Source organism: Anastrepha obliqua, chromosome 2, assembly GCF_027943255.1.
Source record: "Anastrepha obliqua isolate idAnaObli1 chromosome 2, idAnaObli1_1.0, whole genome shotgun sequence".
NCBI lineage: Eukaryota > Metazoa > Arthropoda > Insecta > Diptera > Tephritidae > Anastrepha > Anastrepha obliqua.
The window spans coordinates 126,961,645-126,977,336 of NC_072893.1; the positions used below are offsets into that span (position 1 = coordinate 126,961,645).

The 15,692-nt window shown below is 38.5% G+C and overlaps 1 protein-coding gene across 1 annotated transcript in view; it reads right to left on the minus strand.

Annotated features, from left to right (window-relative positions):
* The window catches only part of LOC129238322 (uncharacterized), a 197,985-nt gene extending 189,752 nt beyond the window's left edge, over positions 1–8,233 (minus strand). Inside the window, 6 exon segments of the mRNA XM_054873358.1 lie at positions 3,510–3,613; positions 3,678–4,579; positions 4,777–5,159; positions 5,246–5,336; positions 5,434–5,539; positions 8,169–8,233. Of these exon segments, the coding sequence (XP_054729333.1) occupies positions 3,510–3,613; positions 3,678–4,579; positions 4,777–5,159; positions 5,246–5,336; positions 5,434–5,539; positions 8,169–8,233 (1,651 nt within the window).
* Between the last annotated feature and the right edge of the window lie 7,459 nt (positions 8,234–15,692).

Genomic DNA, 15,692 nt, shown 5'->3' on the forward strand with positions numbered 1-15,692 from the left:
ATGAAATAACCTTTCACCTCGCGACGCGACCCTGATTTCCAATTCCTCTGAGCAGCGCTCAGACTTGCTCGGACTCAGGCTCACAACCTGAGAAGAGGAAACAGCGAAATCAGAAGAAAATGTATGCGATTGAGAACAATAGTAGTACAACACCCATAACTACACTTGAATGGCCAAAATGTGTTTCATCACTTGAATAGTAACAACCTACATAAAAACTTTCAAAAGCATTCGGTAACATGTTGCAGCAACATAGAAATTCTATTGAAAAGTACTTTAGGGCAATGTGCTACACATTGCATTTAAGGCTTGTGCAAAAAACTCGACTGAAACTCCCCTTGTAACACAAATAAAAATATCTTGACGCTTGCCAGCACAAACATACACACACACACACTTGGGTACACAATTCTTCCTGCCACAATGAACAAGCAAGCGAGGCGTTAATGAACAGTTTTCCAGTTTGCAACAGAGCAATTAAAATTGACACTCATTGCTGCCACAGCGTTGATTATTACATATTTGCAAAGCACGGTTGCATGCGGCAAACAGCATACGTGCATATGTGTGTGTAGCACAGCAGCAGCGCCATTAGAAATAGCAACAAAGAAGAGAAATTTTACTTATTACCGCAGCAGCCAGAAGAAATTTCAATAGAGAGCATTGTGATGCGGAGGCATGCGGCAAGCGGCAGATGAAACTGAACACCAACAACGCCAACAATCGTGCAAAACATTTTTGTATCTGTGCTCATTGCTCTTTTAAGCTTGCAACAACTTCATTATCGTCTGATTGCAGTGAAAGGTCTTGCAAATATTGTAGAAAGTAATTTGCGTGAATGCTTTCATCTAATTTTGTGACTTATTTCTCTTGACATTTGATTTCTCTATTGCTTTTGCAACAATGTTGCAAGTGTAAAGGGCTATAAGTTATCTAGCGAAGCGAGAGTGCTCGCTCTCTTTCAGCAACAGTTATGTACAAAGTAGCGGCGGATATATAATATAAATTCAAAAGTAGCGTCTGTTGGGTTCTGTGCACAGTAAATCTTCTTCATTGGCGCAATTTTGGCCGTGTTAAACAAAGCGCGCCAGTCGTTTCTTTCTCCTGCTAACCGGCGCCAATTGGACACATCAAGTGAACCAAATTCTTCTCCACCTGATCTTTCTAAAGCAGAAGATGTCCTCTGCTTCCTTTGTTACCACCAACTGGTAACGCGTCGAATACTTTCAGAGCCGGAACGTATGTGCCCATTCGGATAACATGACCCAGCCAATGAAGGCGCTGGATCTTTATTCGCTCCGCTATGTCTATGTCGTCGTAAAGTTCATACAGCTCATCGTTCCATCGTCGCCGATATTCGCCGTTGCCAACGTACAACGGTTCAAAAATCTTTCTTCCAAACATTCCAAGCGACACCTCATCGATATGGCCGTCGTTCAAGCTTCTGCGCCATAGGTTAGGACAGGCATGATGAGAGCCATATACTTACACATTTTGTTCGTCAAGAGGGAATTTTACTACTCAGTTCCCTACTTTGTCCATAGTAGCACTTATTATCAAGAGATTTGAAGACTGACATTGTTATCGGTTATAATGCTGGTTCCTAGATAAACGAAGTCTTCAACCACGAAATCATAACTGTCAACAGTTATGTGGATGACAATACCAGCGTGCGCCAGCTGTTTGCTTGCTGACAGGAGGTACTTCGCTTTGTCCTCATTCACCACCAGACCCATTCTCTTTTTCATATAGCTTGTAAGGACAGAGCTAACAGAGCGGGTGTTAAGGCCGCTGATACGGGGATATAATCGGGATACGCCAACTATTTGTATGCTCTTATAAAAAGTCGAGCTTAAGCGATTAAATTCTAAAGCTCGCACGATCTTTTCCAGCATCATGTCAAAGAAGTCACACAACAGAGAGTAACTCTGACTGAAAACTCGTCTGGTATCAAATGGTTCGGAGAGGCCCTTCCCAATTCTGACGGCGCAGCTGGTATTGAGCAATGTAATTTCAGATATTGTAAATACTGTTTGTAAGATCTTCTGACACAGTGATTTTATTCCTTATTCCAGAGAGCTCATAAACACATTTCCTTACCAGGGATAGTCGTTCAAATTCAGCTTATAGATCAGCTTTATTGAGATCTCTTTATTTCGAGGAGGGAGGATTAAAACACGCAGGAAACCCCCTTCAAATCAGACAACAATTGATCAGAACAACGGTCAAGAATCGCTCACTCATCCGTGAGAAAACAACTACTTACTCCGGAGCAAGAAGGTACTGAGAAGTAGCAACAACAGCTTACAACTCCAGGCAGAGTGAACAGCGGCACACACCAGCAAAAGGAATGCGTGAGCGCACAAGCGGCGAAGAAAGAATTCGGCGATATCAGCATTATGGAGGTGCAGAAACATATAGATATGCCTATGAGGGATCTGGTGAGAGCGATTGATAAGCAGCTGAGTGCTCAGAGAGCCATATACAGTAAGGCGAAGCTACCCACTGTGCGCACCAATAAAAGTAAACGAACAGAAGTAGCTGAAAATGATATCAACAGACCCCCAAGGAGAGCCCGTACTGATCCTGATAGTGGACGAGAGGAGCACCAAAAATTAATGAGCATCCATTTGGAAAAAAGTACCAATAGACGCGAAACTCAATCAGCAATAACCATATGCCAACCAATCAAAAGATGAGGAGGAGGCTGTTATAATAAAACAAAGCGCGGTGACTACACGCATGAATGCGCTTATATGTGAGGAAGCCACCGCGCAAAGGTGGAGAGAATTCGTAAACCCAAAACCCAAAACCAAATAGAGTAAACCAACGTGAGCTAAAGGAGCTTAGCTTAGCTTCCGTTACCACTTGGAGTACGCTAGCAGCAAAGCTGCGGTTGCATTGGTAGTACTGGCCAAAATAATGGCAAATATCGGCAGACCAAGGCAGCAGGCAAGACAGATACTGGCAGGAGTGGCAAGACCTATCCTCCTCTATGGCGCAATAGTTTGGTGGAAACAAGCAGATACTATTTTTGACATATGGCATCAGTAACGGACGTAGAGTCTAGTGCTCAAACCGCCTCCCGACGAAATACTTACTGGTAGTACCAGGGGGATCGGTACTTTGTCGGTAAGAGGTTTAGTTCAGGTTAAAGTCGCACACTGACGTGGTAAGGCTTTCGATGCTTCCTCCTCGTAAAAAAGAACAAAAAATAAATATATGTGACGACAGATATCTCGTCACTAAATATTCCTTAGAAGCCCTGGTGGTATAATAATAATAAAGATAATAGCACTAAGAAATCGTAACTAACTGTCTACTAAAGACTTCACCCAATTCATATATTTTTCAGGAATGCAATTTAGGAATGGTTAAGCAATTGCATCTATAAATCTCTTGACGATCAACTGTAACTTTATTTTGCCTTATGTACATTCGCGAACTCATCACGAGAACTACAAGCTATTATATGTATAAGAGATAAAAATGCTGACTCTTCTACTCACCGGTTTGTGTGCCCGAATCGAACAACGTACTGGTGGTTTCCACCGTCATGCTGCCGATGGTGCCATCAGTGATTTGTGCGCTTGAATCACGTCGCCCGCGATAGCTGAAAAGAGTACGTAAATATTAAATCCACGGATCCTCCATTTCACAAACGTTCCTCTACTCACCGATACACATCGTCGCTCTGCGAGCTCTGCCGCCGAAAATTCCTACAACGTATCATCTCTTCGGTGGTAGACTGTCGACGAAAACCACGTGCTATAAAGATCTCTTCGGTCGTTGATTGCCTCCTAATCGCAGGTCGTGAACTGGGCTCCCCCGATGGCAAATTTGGTGGTCGTGAGCCTGGGCTCGGATCGCGAGAAGAGGAACAGCTGTTTGAATCGGGTGAACGTGAGCTACGTGCAGCAGACGAACTCTGCCGGCGCAGTGTCTGTCGGCGTGGACTGCCATCACGATCGTGGCTGCGATCGGGTGAAAGATGAGCACGCGAGTCACGTCGTCCGCCACGTGATGCGCTATCCGGGCTAAGTGAATCACGACGAGATGTACGTCGCTCGCAGTCGTCCACCGGATCGGGGCTAAGTGCCGGCTGTGAATCACGTCGACCACCGCCAGGTAAACAGCTCTCATCGAATGCGGTTGCTTGCCGCTGAAGACGTTGTAGTCGAGGTGCACGTTCTGGTGATATGCCTGCTTTAGAATCACGTCGATTGACACGACCACATTGAGTTGTCGAGTCGCGGCGTCCCTTTAACGGTGCAGTGGGACTAGTGGCCGGTGGGGTGACCGAACTGGTGATAATGGTAGGCGGCGGCAACGCTTGACAAGCCGAATCAACCTGATTGGAGGTGGTAGTAGAAATTAGCGGTACAGAGTCAAAGCCAGAAGAACTGGTAGAGGGACGTTGTTCTTGCCGGAAAGTGGGAAAATCGGGAGCGGCTAATGAATCACGTTTCTTGGCTGCCGCGCCGCTGATCTTGGGTGGCGGAGGTGGAGTGGTGGCACGGCCAATGTTGCTGTCGCGACGGCTCGAGAGATAACTTTCACCCGAACCGCGACGCGAACTCTGCAATAAGGCGATTGCACAGGTGATACAAGTATACAAAAAACGGTAAAAGTTTAGGTAATGTATGATATGGAAGTGAAAAGTGAGTGTTGAGTGCTGAGTAAAAAGGAGTGGATGAGCACAAGCACGAAGGCTTGTATAACAATGGGAAGTAAAGTCATGGCTAAAATTGCTTTATTAGATGTACTACTACTTACAATACGTCCTGAACCTTCGACCACAACCGACACCGCCACATTTGACTCCTCGCCAGCAGTACTCTCACGCCTATTCCAATGCTTCACAAACTCTGCGGTGTTCGAGTCACGACGTGAACGCATGCTGCGTATACCCGAATCGGCGCTGGACTCGCGGCGCTTGCGTGGCATGATGTAGGTTGTGGTCGAGCCAGCGCCAGTTGAAGCATCGGTGGTGGAGGTGCGCCATGGCAAGCTGCGCGCTAGGTCAGCTAAAGTTTCGCGACGATTGAGTTGCGCTTTTTGACGTTGGGCTTGAGATTGTTGTTTGGCACCACCGCCGCTCCATTCGCGCAGGATATCGGTGAGTTGAGCGAGTGAACTGCGACGACGACGCTGCAGTCCTACAAACGAAATGGAGGACGACAAAGCAAAGAAAAGTGAATGAGTGCGTAAAGAATCGAAAAAAAAATGTTTGCAGATAATTTACCTGATGGCGGTGATGTACTAGGAGGCGAGTTTATCTGTGCAGCAGAATCGCGGCGACCACCCAAGCGTTGACGTACTGTCGATTCCTCCAGCTAAAATTTGGTGATGGCAAAAAAATTTTGAATTTTGCATTTGACGAAAGTATATACCTTTGAGCTATGTTTGATTATTGGGCGATGTTCAACTTACCTGCTCTCTGACCAAATCGTCCCAGCCATTTCCGCCTGTCCACACCAGGCCCACCTGATGTGACAAAATCGGCAGATTGCAGACAAAGCATACCGCTGTCATATTTCTAAAAAGAAAATGAGAAGAAAAAAAGATGGGAATTTTATACAAATGTGAAATGAGATAAAAGTGCGTAAGGCTTGAAATGAGTAGTAGCAGCTTGCGCTTAAGTAGCATATGAAAGTAGAGCGAGAGAGGGAGGTAGAAAATAGGCAACGACGCATGCACAAATTGTAAAAGTGTGCACAAAAATTTGGGTGTCTTAAAGGGAAGGAGACATTTTGAACACGTGCCGTTCTTAGTGTCGTTAGTTTAAAAAAACACATATTAATGATCTCTGAATTTCAATTTTCGTATTTTCAAAATTTTTTACGTAAGCATGCGCTAAATATATAATATATATTTAAAAAATGTAAACGGGGCAACAAATATGGGGCATGCAAGTTCTGCAGACTAAATAAAAAAACTTATTAAAGCTTTGTAGTGAGCTTAAGCTGTCGACTAAATGCAAATAGTGCTATGCACAGATTCTTAGCAATATGACGCGCATTTTTTTATAGAAATCGTCTACTGCCACACAGAGTGGCTTTGAAATAAGTCTGGCTCAACTTGAAATATCCATGGCAAAAAGTTAACTATAAAACTATGCATATTCTTTAAAACGCTGTAGGTTACTTATAGATAGTAGATCCATTTGTCGCCTTATGTAAGAGAGTTATGCTCTTCATTTATTAATTCATCTTACAATAACGGTCTGTAGCATGCCGTTGCTTTTTCATTTAAGAGCAAATGAGATTCAAAGGCAAGCTCCGGAGCTAGCGTTTCGTTTAATAGTTATAAGTAATTAGCTATATAATTCCATTCCTCACTCACGGAAAGCGATGCTCTGAGGAAGCAGATTGGTGGCATCGTGCCGAGCAACATAGTCAGCACAACGCACGACCGCGAAGACAGCTACAGTGCAACAAAGCGAAGCCTCACAGACAGAGGCACAAGAAGACGAGTCGATAGCATGAAAGGTTTCTACAAATACAGTGGACCCAGACATGGGCGAATAGAATTGGTTCTGGGCCTTCCCGAAGTAATGCAGAAAGTTGTCCCGAGAAGGGTGTCTCCCCCGAAGTAGACGGGGGACTGTTTTAGTGGCTACACCACTCAACGCAGTAAACGACGGTCACTGTTAGTGCGAAGACATTTTGAACCCTACCTCACACACGAAAAAAAAACTTCATGGAATTAAAAGCTCCTTGGCAGCCAGAACTATTAAATCATGGAGTCTACGGTGTGCACTTATCTACAGAAATATCATCAGAGTACTGACTCGAATGACTTTCTGACTGGGTGTGTGCTTGTAAGTCACATGTGTTCAGCTCTGAGCATTGTATTGGTACTTCTCAGGATTTGCACTCATGTGGAGGTGATAAGTAAAAACTGAAAGTTCCCCTTAAATTTAACACCAAATAGATCGGCATTGGTAGCCACGGGCAACACAGCTTCTTCTTCCTGTCTGTGGTAGTCACTAGCTTTTGAGTGGAGCAAAATGAATATTAATCAGAAGCAAAAAATAACTAAAAAAAAGTTTTATTGAGGCAAATATGTAGAAATGCGTGCTGATCCTTTGCTGGATATTTGGCTGAGCTCTTCTTCCAATTTGTGATGTGAACTTTGCTGTTTTTCCACAACTTCTACTTCCATGCCGCCTCTGAACGGCGATTGGTTTATAATCAGCAGCGGTGTCAAGGCAGCAATTCACGCGGGGCCCTGTCGAGGGGCGACCGCTAGTAGAAAAGAACCTTTTCTGTCGCGTAGTCCTTCAAGCCCACTGTGGGTTTGGAAACCGGCGCTCTACCAAATCGTAGTCACCAGAACCTTTTCTACTACATTTGTTAAGCTAATTATAAAATCTCGAAAGAGGTTACTATAAAAATTTAAGCGAATCAGATTCAGAGAGTTCACACGAAAGTGCTTTATTCTACCATAAAGTGTGCTTAGCTCAGCTTTCTTGGGCACAAACCAAACTTTCAAAGCTCAATGCTAACTCCAGAAAATAAATCTATAATAAAAAATTATGGCAGTTCCTTCTTCCTTTTTCTACCTGTTGGGTTCTCGTCGAAATGGATGAGTTTTGATTCTTTGTTCAAGTGGACCTCTCGCGTGGGCAGCCATATAACTTAACCTAGCTGTGATAATATTTACAGTAAAAGTATGTACATATATATAAAGTATATGGAAGAATTTTGACTAGTAGTATCAAATATTCATGAGCAAGAGCAGATACTAAATATTAAGTTATCCATGGCAAGCATAAGAAATAGATTTGGACTTATATAATTTTATAGCATATTAGCGGTGATATTGAGTGAGAAAAATAATAAAAAAAAATTAAAATTATATTGAGCGAGCAAAATATTATAAAATATAGTAGTCATTTACCAAAGAGAAGTATGAAAAATAAGCAGACAAGTGTGTGGTAGTGTAGATGAAAGCTTTTATGAGGTAAGAAAACTTTTGCGAGCTTTTTCAAAGGATAGTTATAGCAAAGTTTCAAGATAAAAGATATTTTATAGCTGAGGAGAATAAATTCAAGCACAAGAAGCAAACGAAGTACAAGTAATAAACTACGAAATGGATTTAAATAAATTTTTGAAAATAAAAATTTAAAAAATTTTTTTTTTTATTCAATTTAACTGACTAACTTTTTGCGTATGTTGGTCGACACGGAGGGCTGATCTATGGACCTGTATTGCCGCAGTTTTGGCATGGCGCATAGTTGTTGGTGTCAGCGGTGATGGTGGCGAGGCGGACGAAGACAGCGACAGCGACAGCAGCGCTGGTCGGTAACGTAGACAAATTTTCGTCTCTTGTTTTTCGTTTTTAGGAAATAAAATAAACAAGAAGCGGTTAAAAGAAACGCAAAGGAAATTTAAAAGCGCCGATAGAGGTGCCAACTGGTATGAGATCGATTGTGTGTCTTATAAAGTTATCCTTTGGCGGCTGTTGCGGTTACGTTTGTTGTTAGTTAGCGCTGATGGTGCCGATGTTGGAGTCATACCAAAGCGTAATACAAATTCGGCGAGTACTTTTGTTTTTGTTTTCGTTTTCTTCTAGTTTTCACATATAAAACACACACATACATACAAACACATTAGGGGTTTGATATGGAACTTTGTTTTTTGGGATTTCTTGTTTAGGTTTATGGGTAGTTGGAGTATTTTTGTGGATATTTTTAGTTTAGTCGGTTGGCTACTACACAAACAGAGAAACTGGAAAAAAGAAAAGAAAAATCGAAAACATATTTTTGGGTAAACATCGTTTTTTTTGTTTTTGTAGATACTTTCTAATTTTTTCTACTACATATGACATAAAGAGAATAGTATTCAAAAGGGAGGAGTGGGGATCAACACTGAAAAATGTACACATTATTTGATCCATTGAAAGTAATAATAGGTAAGTTGGGGCTGTACAGGGGGCAGGGCCTTAAATATATGGACGTATACAATTCGAATATAAAAGTGCATGCAAGATAAAGTTGAGAACTGCTCATTAATGTTATATTTATTTTTTAAATATTTTCAAATATTATATTTCCTTCCATATCTTTCATGGTTAATTAAGGCTCATTACGATAACTTAAATTGTAAATTATTTTTGAGCGCCTAAAAGTATATAAAGTACTGCGAAAGGGTGCATAAGAATTTTGTAAGCTAAACAAGACCACAGCAAATAATTTGCATATAATAAAATGGAAAACAATTTTTTCGCATCGGCTAATTTTCAAAAACAAATGAAAAAAATGAATAACTAAATAAAAAAATTCAAATAAAGTAATAACAAAAAACAAAAAAAAAAAAAAAGAATGGAATAGAAGTTTAAATGAAATTTCTAATTTATGAAAAATAAAATTTTAATACTAACTGATACTTTCACATCAACTAATTAAAACAAACAAACACAACAACAGAATAAAGAAATAAAACACTTTAAAAAGTTTTATTTACTTTTAAAATATTCAAAATATTTCACAATATTTCTTCCCCTAATGTTTATTTAAAACTTATTATGATAAATTAAATTGTAAATTATACTTAAGCTCCTGAATTTTGTAAGCTAAAAATATCACAGATTTATATAAAATTATTTTTATAGAAAAAAATATAGAAAACAATTTTTTAATCAATTAATTTTCAAAAAGGAAAAATAAATAAACACAAAAATTTAAACAAAGCAATATTAAAAAGTTAAATTTAATATAAATTTTAGTTGAAATTTTTAATTTATGAAAAAGCAAATTTTAATACTAAGTAATACTTTCGCATAAATATTAATTTCAAATTTCAATTAATTAAAAAAAAGAAAAATTAATAAATAACTAAAAAAGTTTAAATAAATTAATAATATAAAATAAAATTAAAGAAATATTTAAATGAAATATCTAATTAATGATACATTAAATCTTAATACTAATTAATAATGTCATACCAACAGATTTCCAAAAAAAAAAAAAAATTTAGATAAGGTAATAATACAAAAAAATTGAATACAAATTTAAATGAAATTCCTATTTTAGAAAAAATTAAATTTTGATACTAACTAATACTTTTGCACCAACTAATTTCCAAACAAAAAAAAAAGAAATTTGAATAAAGTCATAGTAAAGAATAAAATGAAATAAAAATTGCAGTCAAAATTTTTAATTTATTAATTAATACTTTCGCATCAACTAATTGACAAAAATGAGTTCTTAAAAAAAAAATTTAAATAAAAATTTTTTGTTGAAAATGAAATAAAAATTTTAATTGAATATTTGAATTTATCAAAAATTAAATTTTAATACTAACTAATTTAATTCTCTTTTTCCTTCTCTTTTCTATTCAAAGCTCCTTTCGTAGTAAAAATTTAAATCACATAATTTATATGATAAAATGAAAAGAATCAATTTTAATATGAAATTATTTAATTTAAATTTTCCTCTCCTTTTTATTTCAAAGTTCGTTTAAAAGCAATACCTTTCAACGCATAAAATCAAACTACTAATTTCCAATACAGCTCACAAGCGTATTTGAGTATTTATACAGCGAGAGGACAAATGGCCATGGAAATTTAATTGTGACACAGTGACCCTCTGATGAATGCCTGAATGTATGCTTTAAATTCTAAACGCTGGGTTCATTTGCTAAGAGGCTGCATTTAAGCATTTTCATTAGCTACTTTTCATTATTATTCCTGTAGGTATTAAAAAGCCCCGACGAATGCCTAAAAGTAGGCTATTAATTTTCCAAACAACTCCCAAACGTAGTTTTTGGGCGTTTTAGCAATTGAAGTTTAAAAATATGAATTTCATAAAGAGATAAATGTGGAAATTAAAGCAGCTTAAAATACACCCTTCATATTTTACACGATGCAGATTTCATTTCTAAAACGGAGCTGCCCTTCAGGGCGCATATCAACGTTTGGCTCTTCGGTTACTTCGAAGCTGTTGGTATCGCACCTATATACATAGGTACATGAGTACACGTCGAGCTCCTAATCATTTAAATAAGCAAACGCACATACAAATCGAAAGTTGCACCACGAACACAACTGAGGTTTTAACCTCAATCGGAAAGGGGAAAAAGATGAGAATTTATGCGCCTGTCGCCCTTTGCAAAGGACCCTTCTGTTTTTTGTTTTATAAGTGCGTGAATGTTATTTTAGCGTATTTATAGGCATACACACACACCGACCCGTTGCACAACCAGCGCACAGAAGGGCATCTTCTCATTACACTTATGCAAAGCAGCCAAGCAACCGTTCAACTGTTGGCACTTGGCGTTGGTGGTTATGATAGTTGCTTTGGCCGAAGCTGAGGTCACAAGTGATTCTTCGCAGGCTGTGTGAGCGACGGTGGTGGGTGTGCAAATACAATTCAAGGCGCTTGCCTGACATACACATCGGCATTTACTTGCCCTCGTCAATTGGGGCGAAATGATAATTTGTTATCCATTAACACAGAAAAAACAGAAAAAAAATGCGACCAAATTCAACCGCAAGCATGCTTATTGTAATTTCCGTGCCAACAATGGGGAAAATTGACGCGGAATATTTAAGCAAGTTTTTAAATTTGAACTTTGTGAAATTACATTAGAAAATGTCTTCCGAATGTGCACTGAAGAGATTAATTTCAATTCCGGTGAATTAAGGCAAGCACAATTTCTGTGACATACTAGAAGGCGACATTCTTCATATATACACAGCCAGCATCAAAAGAAAGTGTACATCAGATATTGATACGTTTCGACTATTTCTTTACTTATTTTGAATTTGAAAAATTTTTTTATAAAAGTATAGTCCATACTAAAGGGTGTTTTTTTAGAGGTTAGGTTTTCAAGATGAAATAAAACGTATATAATTTAATGTTATGGCCAAGAATTTAGCTTTATTATAAAGATAAGGGTTTGCCATTATGTTTTAAAAATGATTTCGGGCAAGTGGCCGCCGCGGCTGGCTCGAATAAATTCCAGCCGAGAGGCCCAATTTTTGACCACTTTTTGCAGCAATTGGGGCCGTATGTCAGCAATAACGCGCCGAATATTCTCTTCCAAGACGTCAATCGTCTCGGGCTTATCTGCGTAGACAAGCGACTTTACATAGCCTCACAAGATATAGTCCAGCGGTGTTATATCGCACGATCTTGGAGGCCACGCCACAGGTCCATGGCGCGAGATAATGTGCTCACCAAAAGTTTCCTTCAATAAATCGATTGTTGCGTTGGCTGTATGGCATGTACCGCCGTCTTGTTGGAACCAAAGGTCGTCCTCATCAACATCGTCCAATTCAGGCACGAAAAAGTCATTAATCATGGCTCTATAGCGCTCTCCATTGACTGTAACATTATGGCCGGCTTCATTTTTAAAGAAATATGGACCAATGATTCCCTCTGCCCATAGAGCACACCAAACAGTGACTTTTTGAGGATGTAACGGCGTCTCAGCAATGGCTTGTGGATTATGTTCACTCCAAATGCGACAATTTTGCTTATTGACATACCCATTCAACCAAAAGTGAGCTTCATCGCTGAACAAAATTTTCTTCGATGCGTCGCGCGAACCGAACCATTATTTTCGTAATAAATTTGCACGATTTGCAAACGTTGTTCAGGTGTAAGTCTATTCATTATGAAATGGCAAACCAAACTGAGCATAAATCAAGTGACAGCTGTCACTAAGACCATCTACGAAAAAAGTAGTGCCAACTTGAAAACCTAACCTCTAAAAAAACACCCTTTACATAGAAAATCATATAGAGTAAAGTTTTGAACTTTGTGTAACATTTGTAAAAACTCGAAAAAATTTCATTAAAATTTTAAATTTTTAGCACAGAATTTGAAAAATGTTAGGTACGCAATTTTGTAGATCATTGAATTTTTGTATAATAACTCATTCTATATTATATCATATATATATCATATTTATTCATGGCGTTGAATTTGGAAAATTTTGTCTGCTGACGGTGTTGGGTGTTTTCTTCCATATCAAAAAAATTATAGAATAAGCGTTAAATGGAGAAAATGCCCAAGACCGTGACCGAAAAAAATCTCAAAAGCCGGTGTGAGTTTTGATCTACTTAAAACTTGCACCTTATTATGCCAAAATTGAATGAGTTTAAAACTGCATACTTTTTTTGGAAGTTCTGAGTAAAACGTTTGAAATGTTTGATTTGACTTTTGATGGGAATTTGCAGAATTCCCACAAATTTTGTACAAAGTTTGAAGCTTTGTTTATATAGTTTTTGTTGCGGTATGAATAAATAGGAGATAAACAATTAGTCAAACCTTGTCAATATATGCATATTGCTTCCATTGGTAAAGAAAAGGTAAATGATATATTACATAAATGATTTACGGAATATAAAATATTTGTATTCCAGGCGGCCGCCGTAGCCGAATGGGTTGGTGCGTAACTACCATTCGGATTTCACAGAGAGGTCGTTGGTTCGAATCTCGGTGAACGCAAAATTAATAAAAACCAAAAAAAAACAAAAAAAAAGCATTGTTCTAATAGCGGTCGCCCTTCGGCAGGCAATGGCAAACCTCCGAGTGTATTTCTGCCATGAAAAAGCTCCTCATAAAAAAATATCTGCCGTTCGGAGTCGGCTTAAAACTGTAGGTCCCTCCATTTTGTGGAACAACATCAAGACGCACACCACAAATAGGAGGAGGAGCTCGGCCAAACACCTAACAGAAGTGTACGCGCCAATTATTTATTTTTTATTTATTGTAGACTAATTTTCCTTGCTCTTAGAGGTTGAGCGCGCAAAATATTATGTAAGTTAATATAAAATAAATTTCTTCGCGCTGGCCCCCAAGCGTTAAGTGCTTGAAATATCCGTAAAGTCAAATACATTTCAACTTATAGGTGGAAAGACTACATTCACAGAAATTTTGTGGCTCGCAATTTTGTATAACAAACTTTTGAGTGCAGCAAAGTTCTATAATATTATTTCATAACACCACTTTTCATTCCGCTCAAATCTGAATCTACCGAGTTTAAGGAGCTAATCCAGAATTAAAAAAAAATCGATTTTTTTTCAATTTATTATTCTGAGTAGTTTTAGGCGTATTTTCGCCATAGATACAAAGTTATGGTAGAAAATGTAACTGCCCTACGAGAGTTTGATGGGCGCAAGTAGCTGTCCTTCGTTTGAGGCAGGGACCTCTAACGAAATGCACTTGAAAGTTTAAACTCGTTTTTTTTTTTAACTATCAGGTCAGTCTATAAGTTCGTGCGTATTTTAAAGGTGGTTTTAAAATTAACAAAAAAGATGTTTAAAGTATTTATTAATCAATAATATATTTTCCTTCATTATTTAAAATGTCTTCCCAACGTTCAGGCAAATTTTTAATTTTGTGCTCAAAAAATTGTTTGTCCTTGGAGCCAAAATATGCTTCGATATCCCTTTTTTTGTAGTTCTTGTTACTCATATGGCATTGAGGTCCACGGAAAAGATGATAATCACAAGTGCAATATCCGGAGAGTATGGTGAATGCGGCATTAGCTCCCATCCGAGCTCGTTCAGCTAGCCTACTGTTTGCCTTGCGGTCTAAGGTTTGGCGTTGTCGTGGTGAAACAAAACTTTGCGTCTATTTGCTAAAGACGGTCGATTTTTTGTTAAGTACCTCATTCGGGTTTGATAGCTGATGGGGAATAATAATCAGCAGTTATCGTCTGGTTTGGTTCCAGAAGTTCATAATAAGCAATACCGACCATATCCCACCAAATATACAGGAGAATCTTCTGGGGGTGAAGGCCATCTCTAGGGGTCGGTTCTGGTCTTTCATCTTTATCTAACCATTGCGAACGTTTGCAAACAGGATTATTGTAAAGGACCCATTTTTCATCACCAGTAACGATACGGTTCAAAAAACTTTCATTTTCGAGCCGTTGCAGCGGCTGAGAACACACATTCACTCTCTGCTGAAGGTTGGCGACGGAAAGTTTATGCGGAACCCAATTTTCCAGCTTTGAAACCTTTCCCAACTGAACCAGGTGCCTGTGAACTGTTCTATGCGATGAATTGAACCTATGAGCTAGCATATCAACTGCAAAATTTGGCTCAACTTCCACGAGTTCGAGCAAGGCCTCACAGTTAAAGACTTCAGGAGGACCAACGCGCGGGGCATCCTCCGCGTCGCAGTTACCACTTCGGAATTTTGAAAACCACTTTTGCGCGGTCCTTACCCTCACGGTATCCTCTCCGTGAACAGTGTTTATTTCTACAGCAGCAGTTGTTGCATTTTTACCACTTTTATAAAAAAAATACTAAATATGCCTCTTGTACGCGTTCGAAGATTCCATTTAATATTTTAACAACACGTCCTTCTATCCGCGATTAAAATCACTTGTTAAATGTACAATATATCAAAAAAAATATAAATGGTTCCGTAATATTCCCCGAATAATTTTTTGTATGCAAAAATCGTACAACAGTGAAGTTATGGGTAAAATACGCACGAACTTATGGACTGACCTGATACCTTTTTCCGCACAGCTTTTTTTTTTAATTTTCGAAAGTGTTATTTTTGATATTTTTATTAAAACATTTTATAAACATAATTAAAGTAAAAAGCGCATAAAGAAACGGTTTAAATTGCAAAATTTTTCGAAACTCAAAAATCTGGCGCAACAGATTATAACTGCAACTTTTTTTTATAAGATTTTATTTTTACTTTTAGCAGATCCATC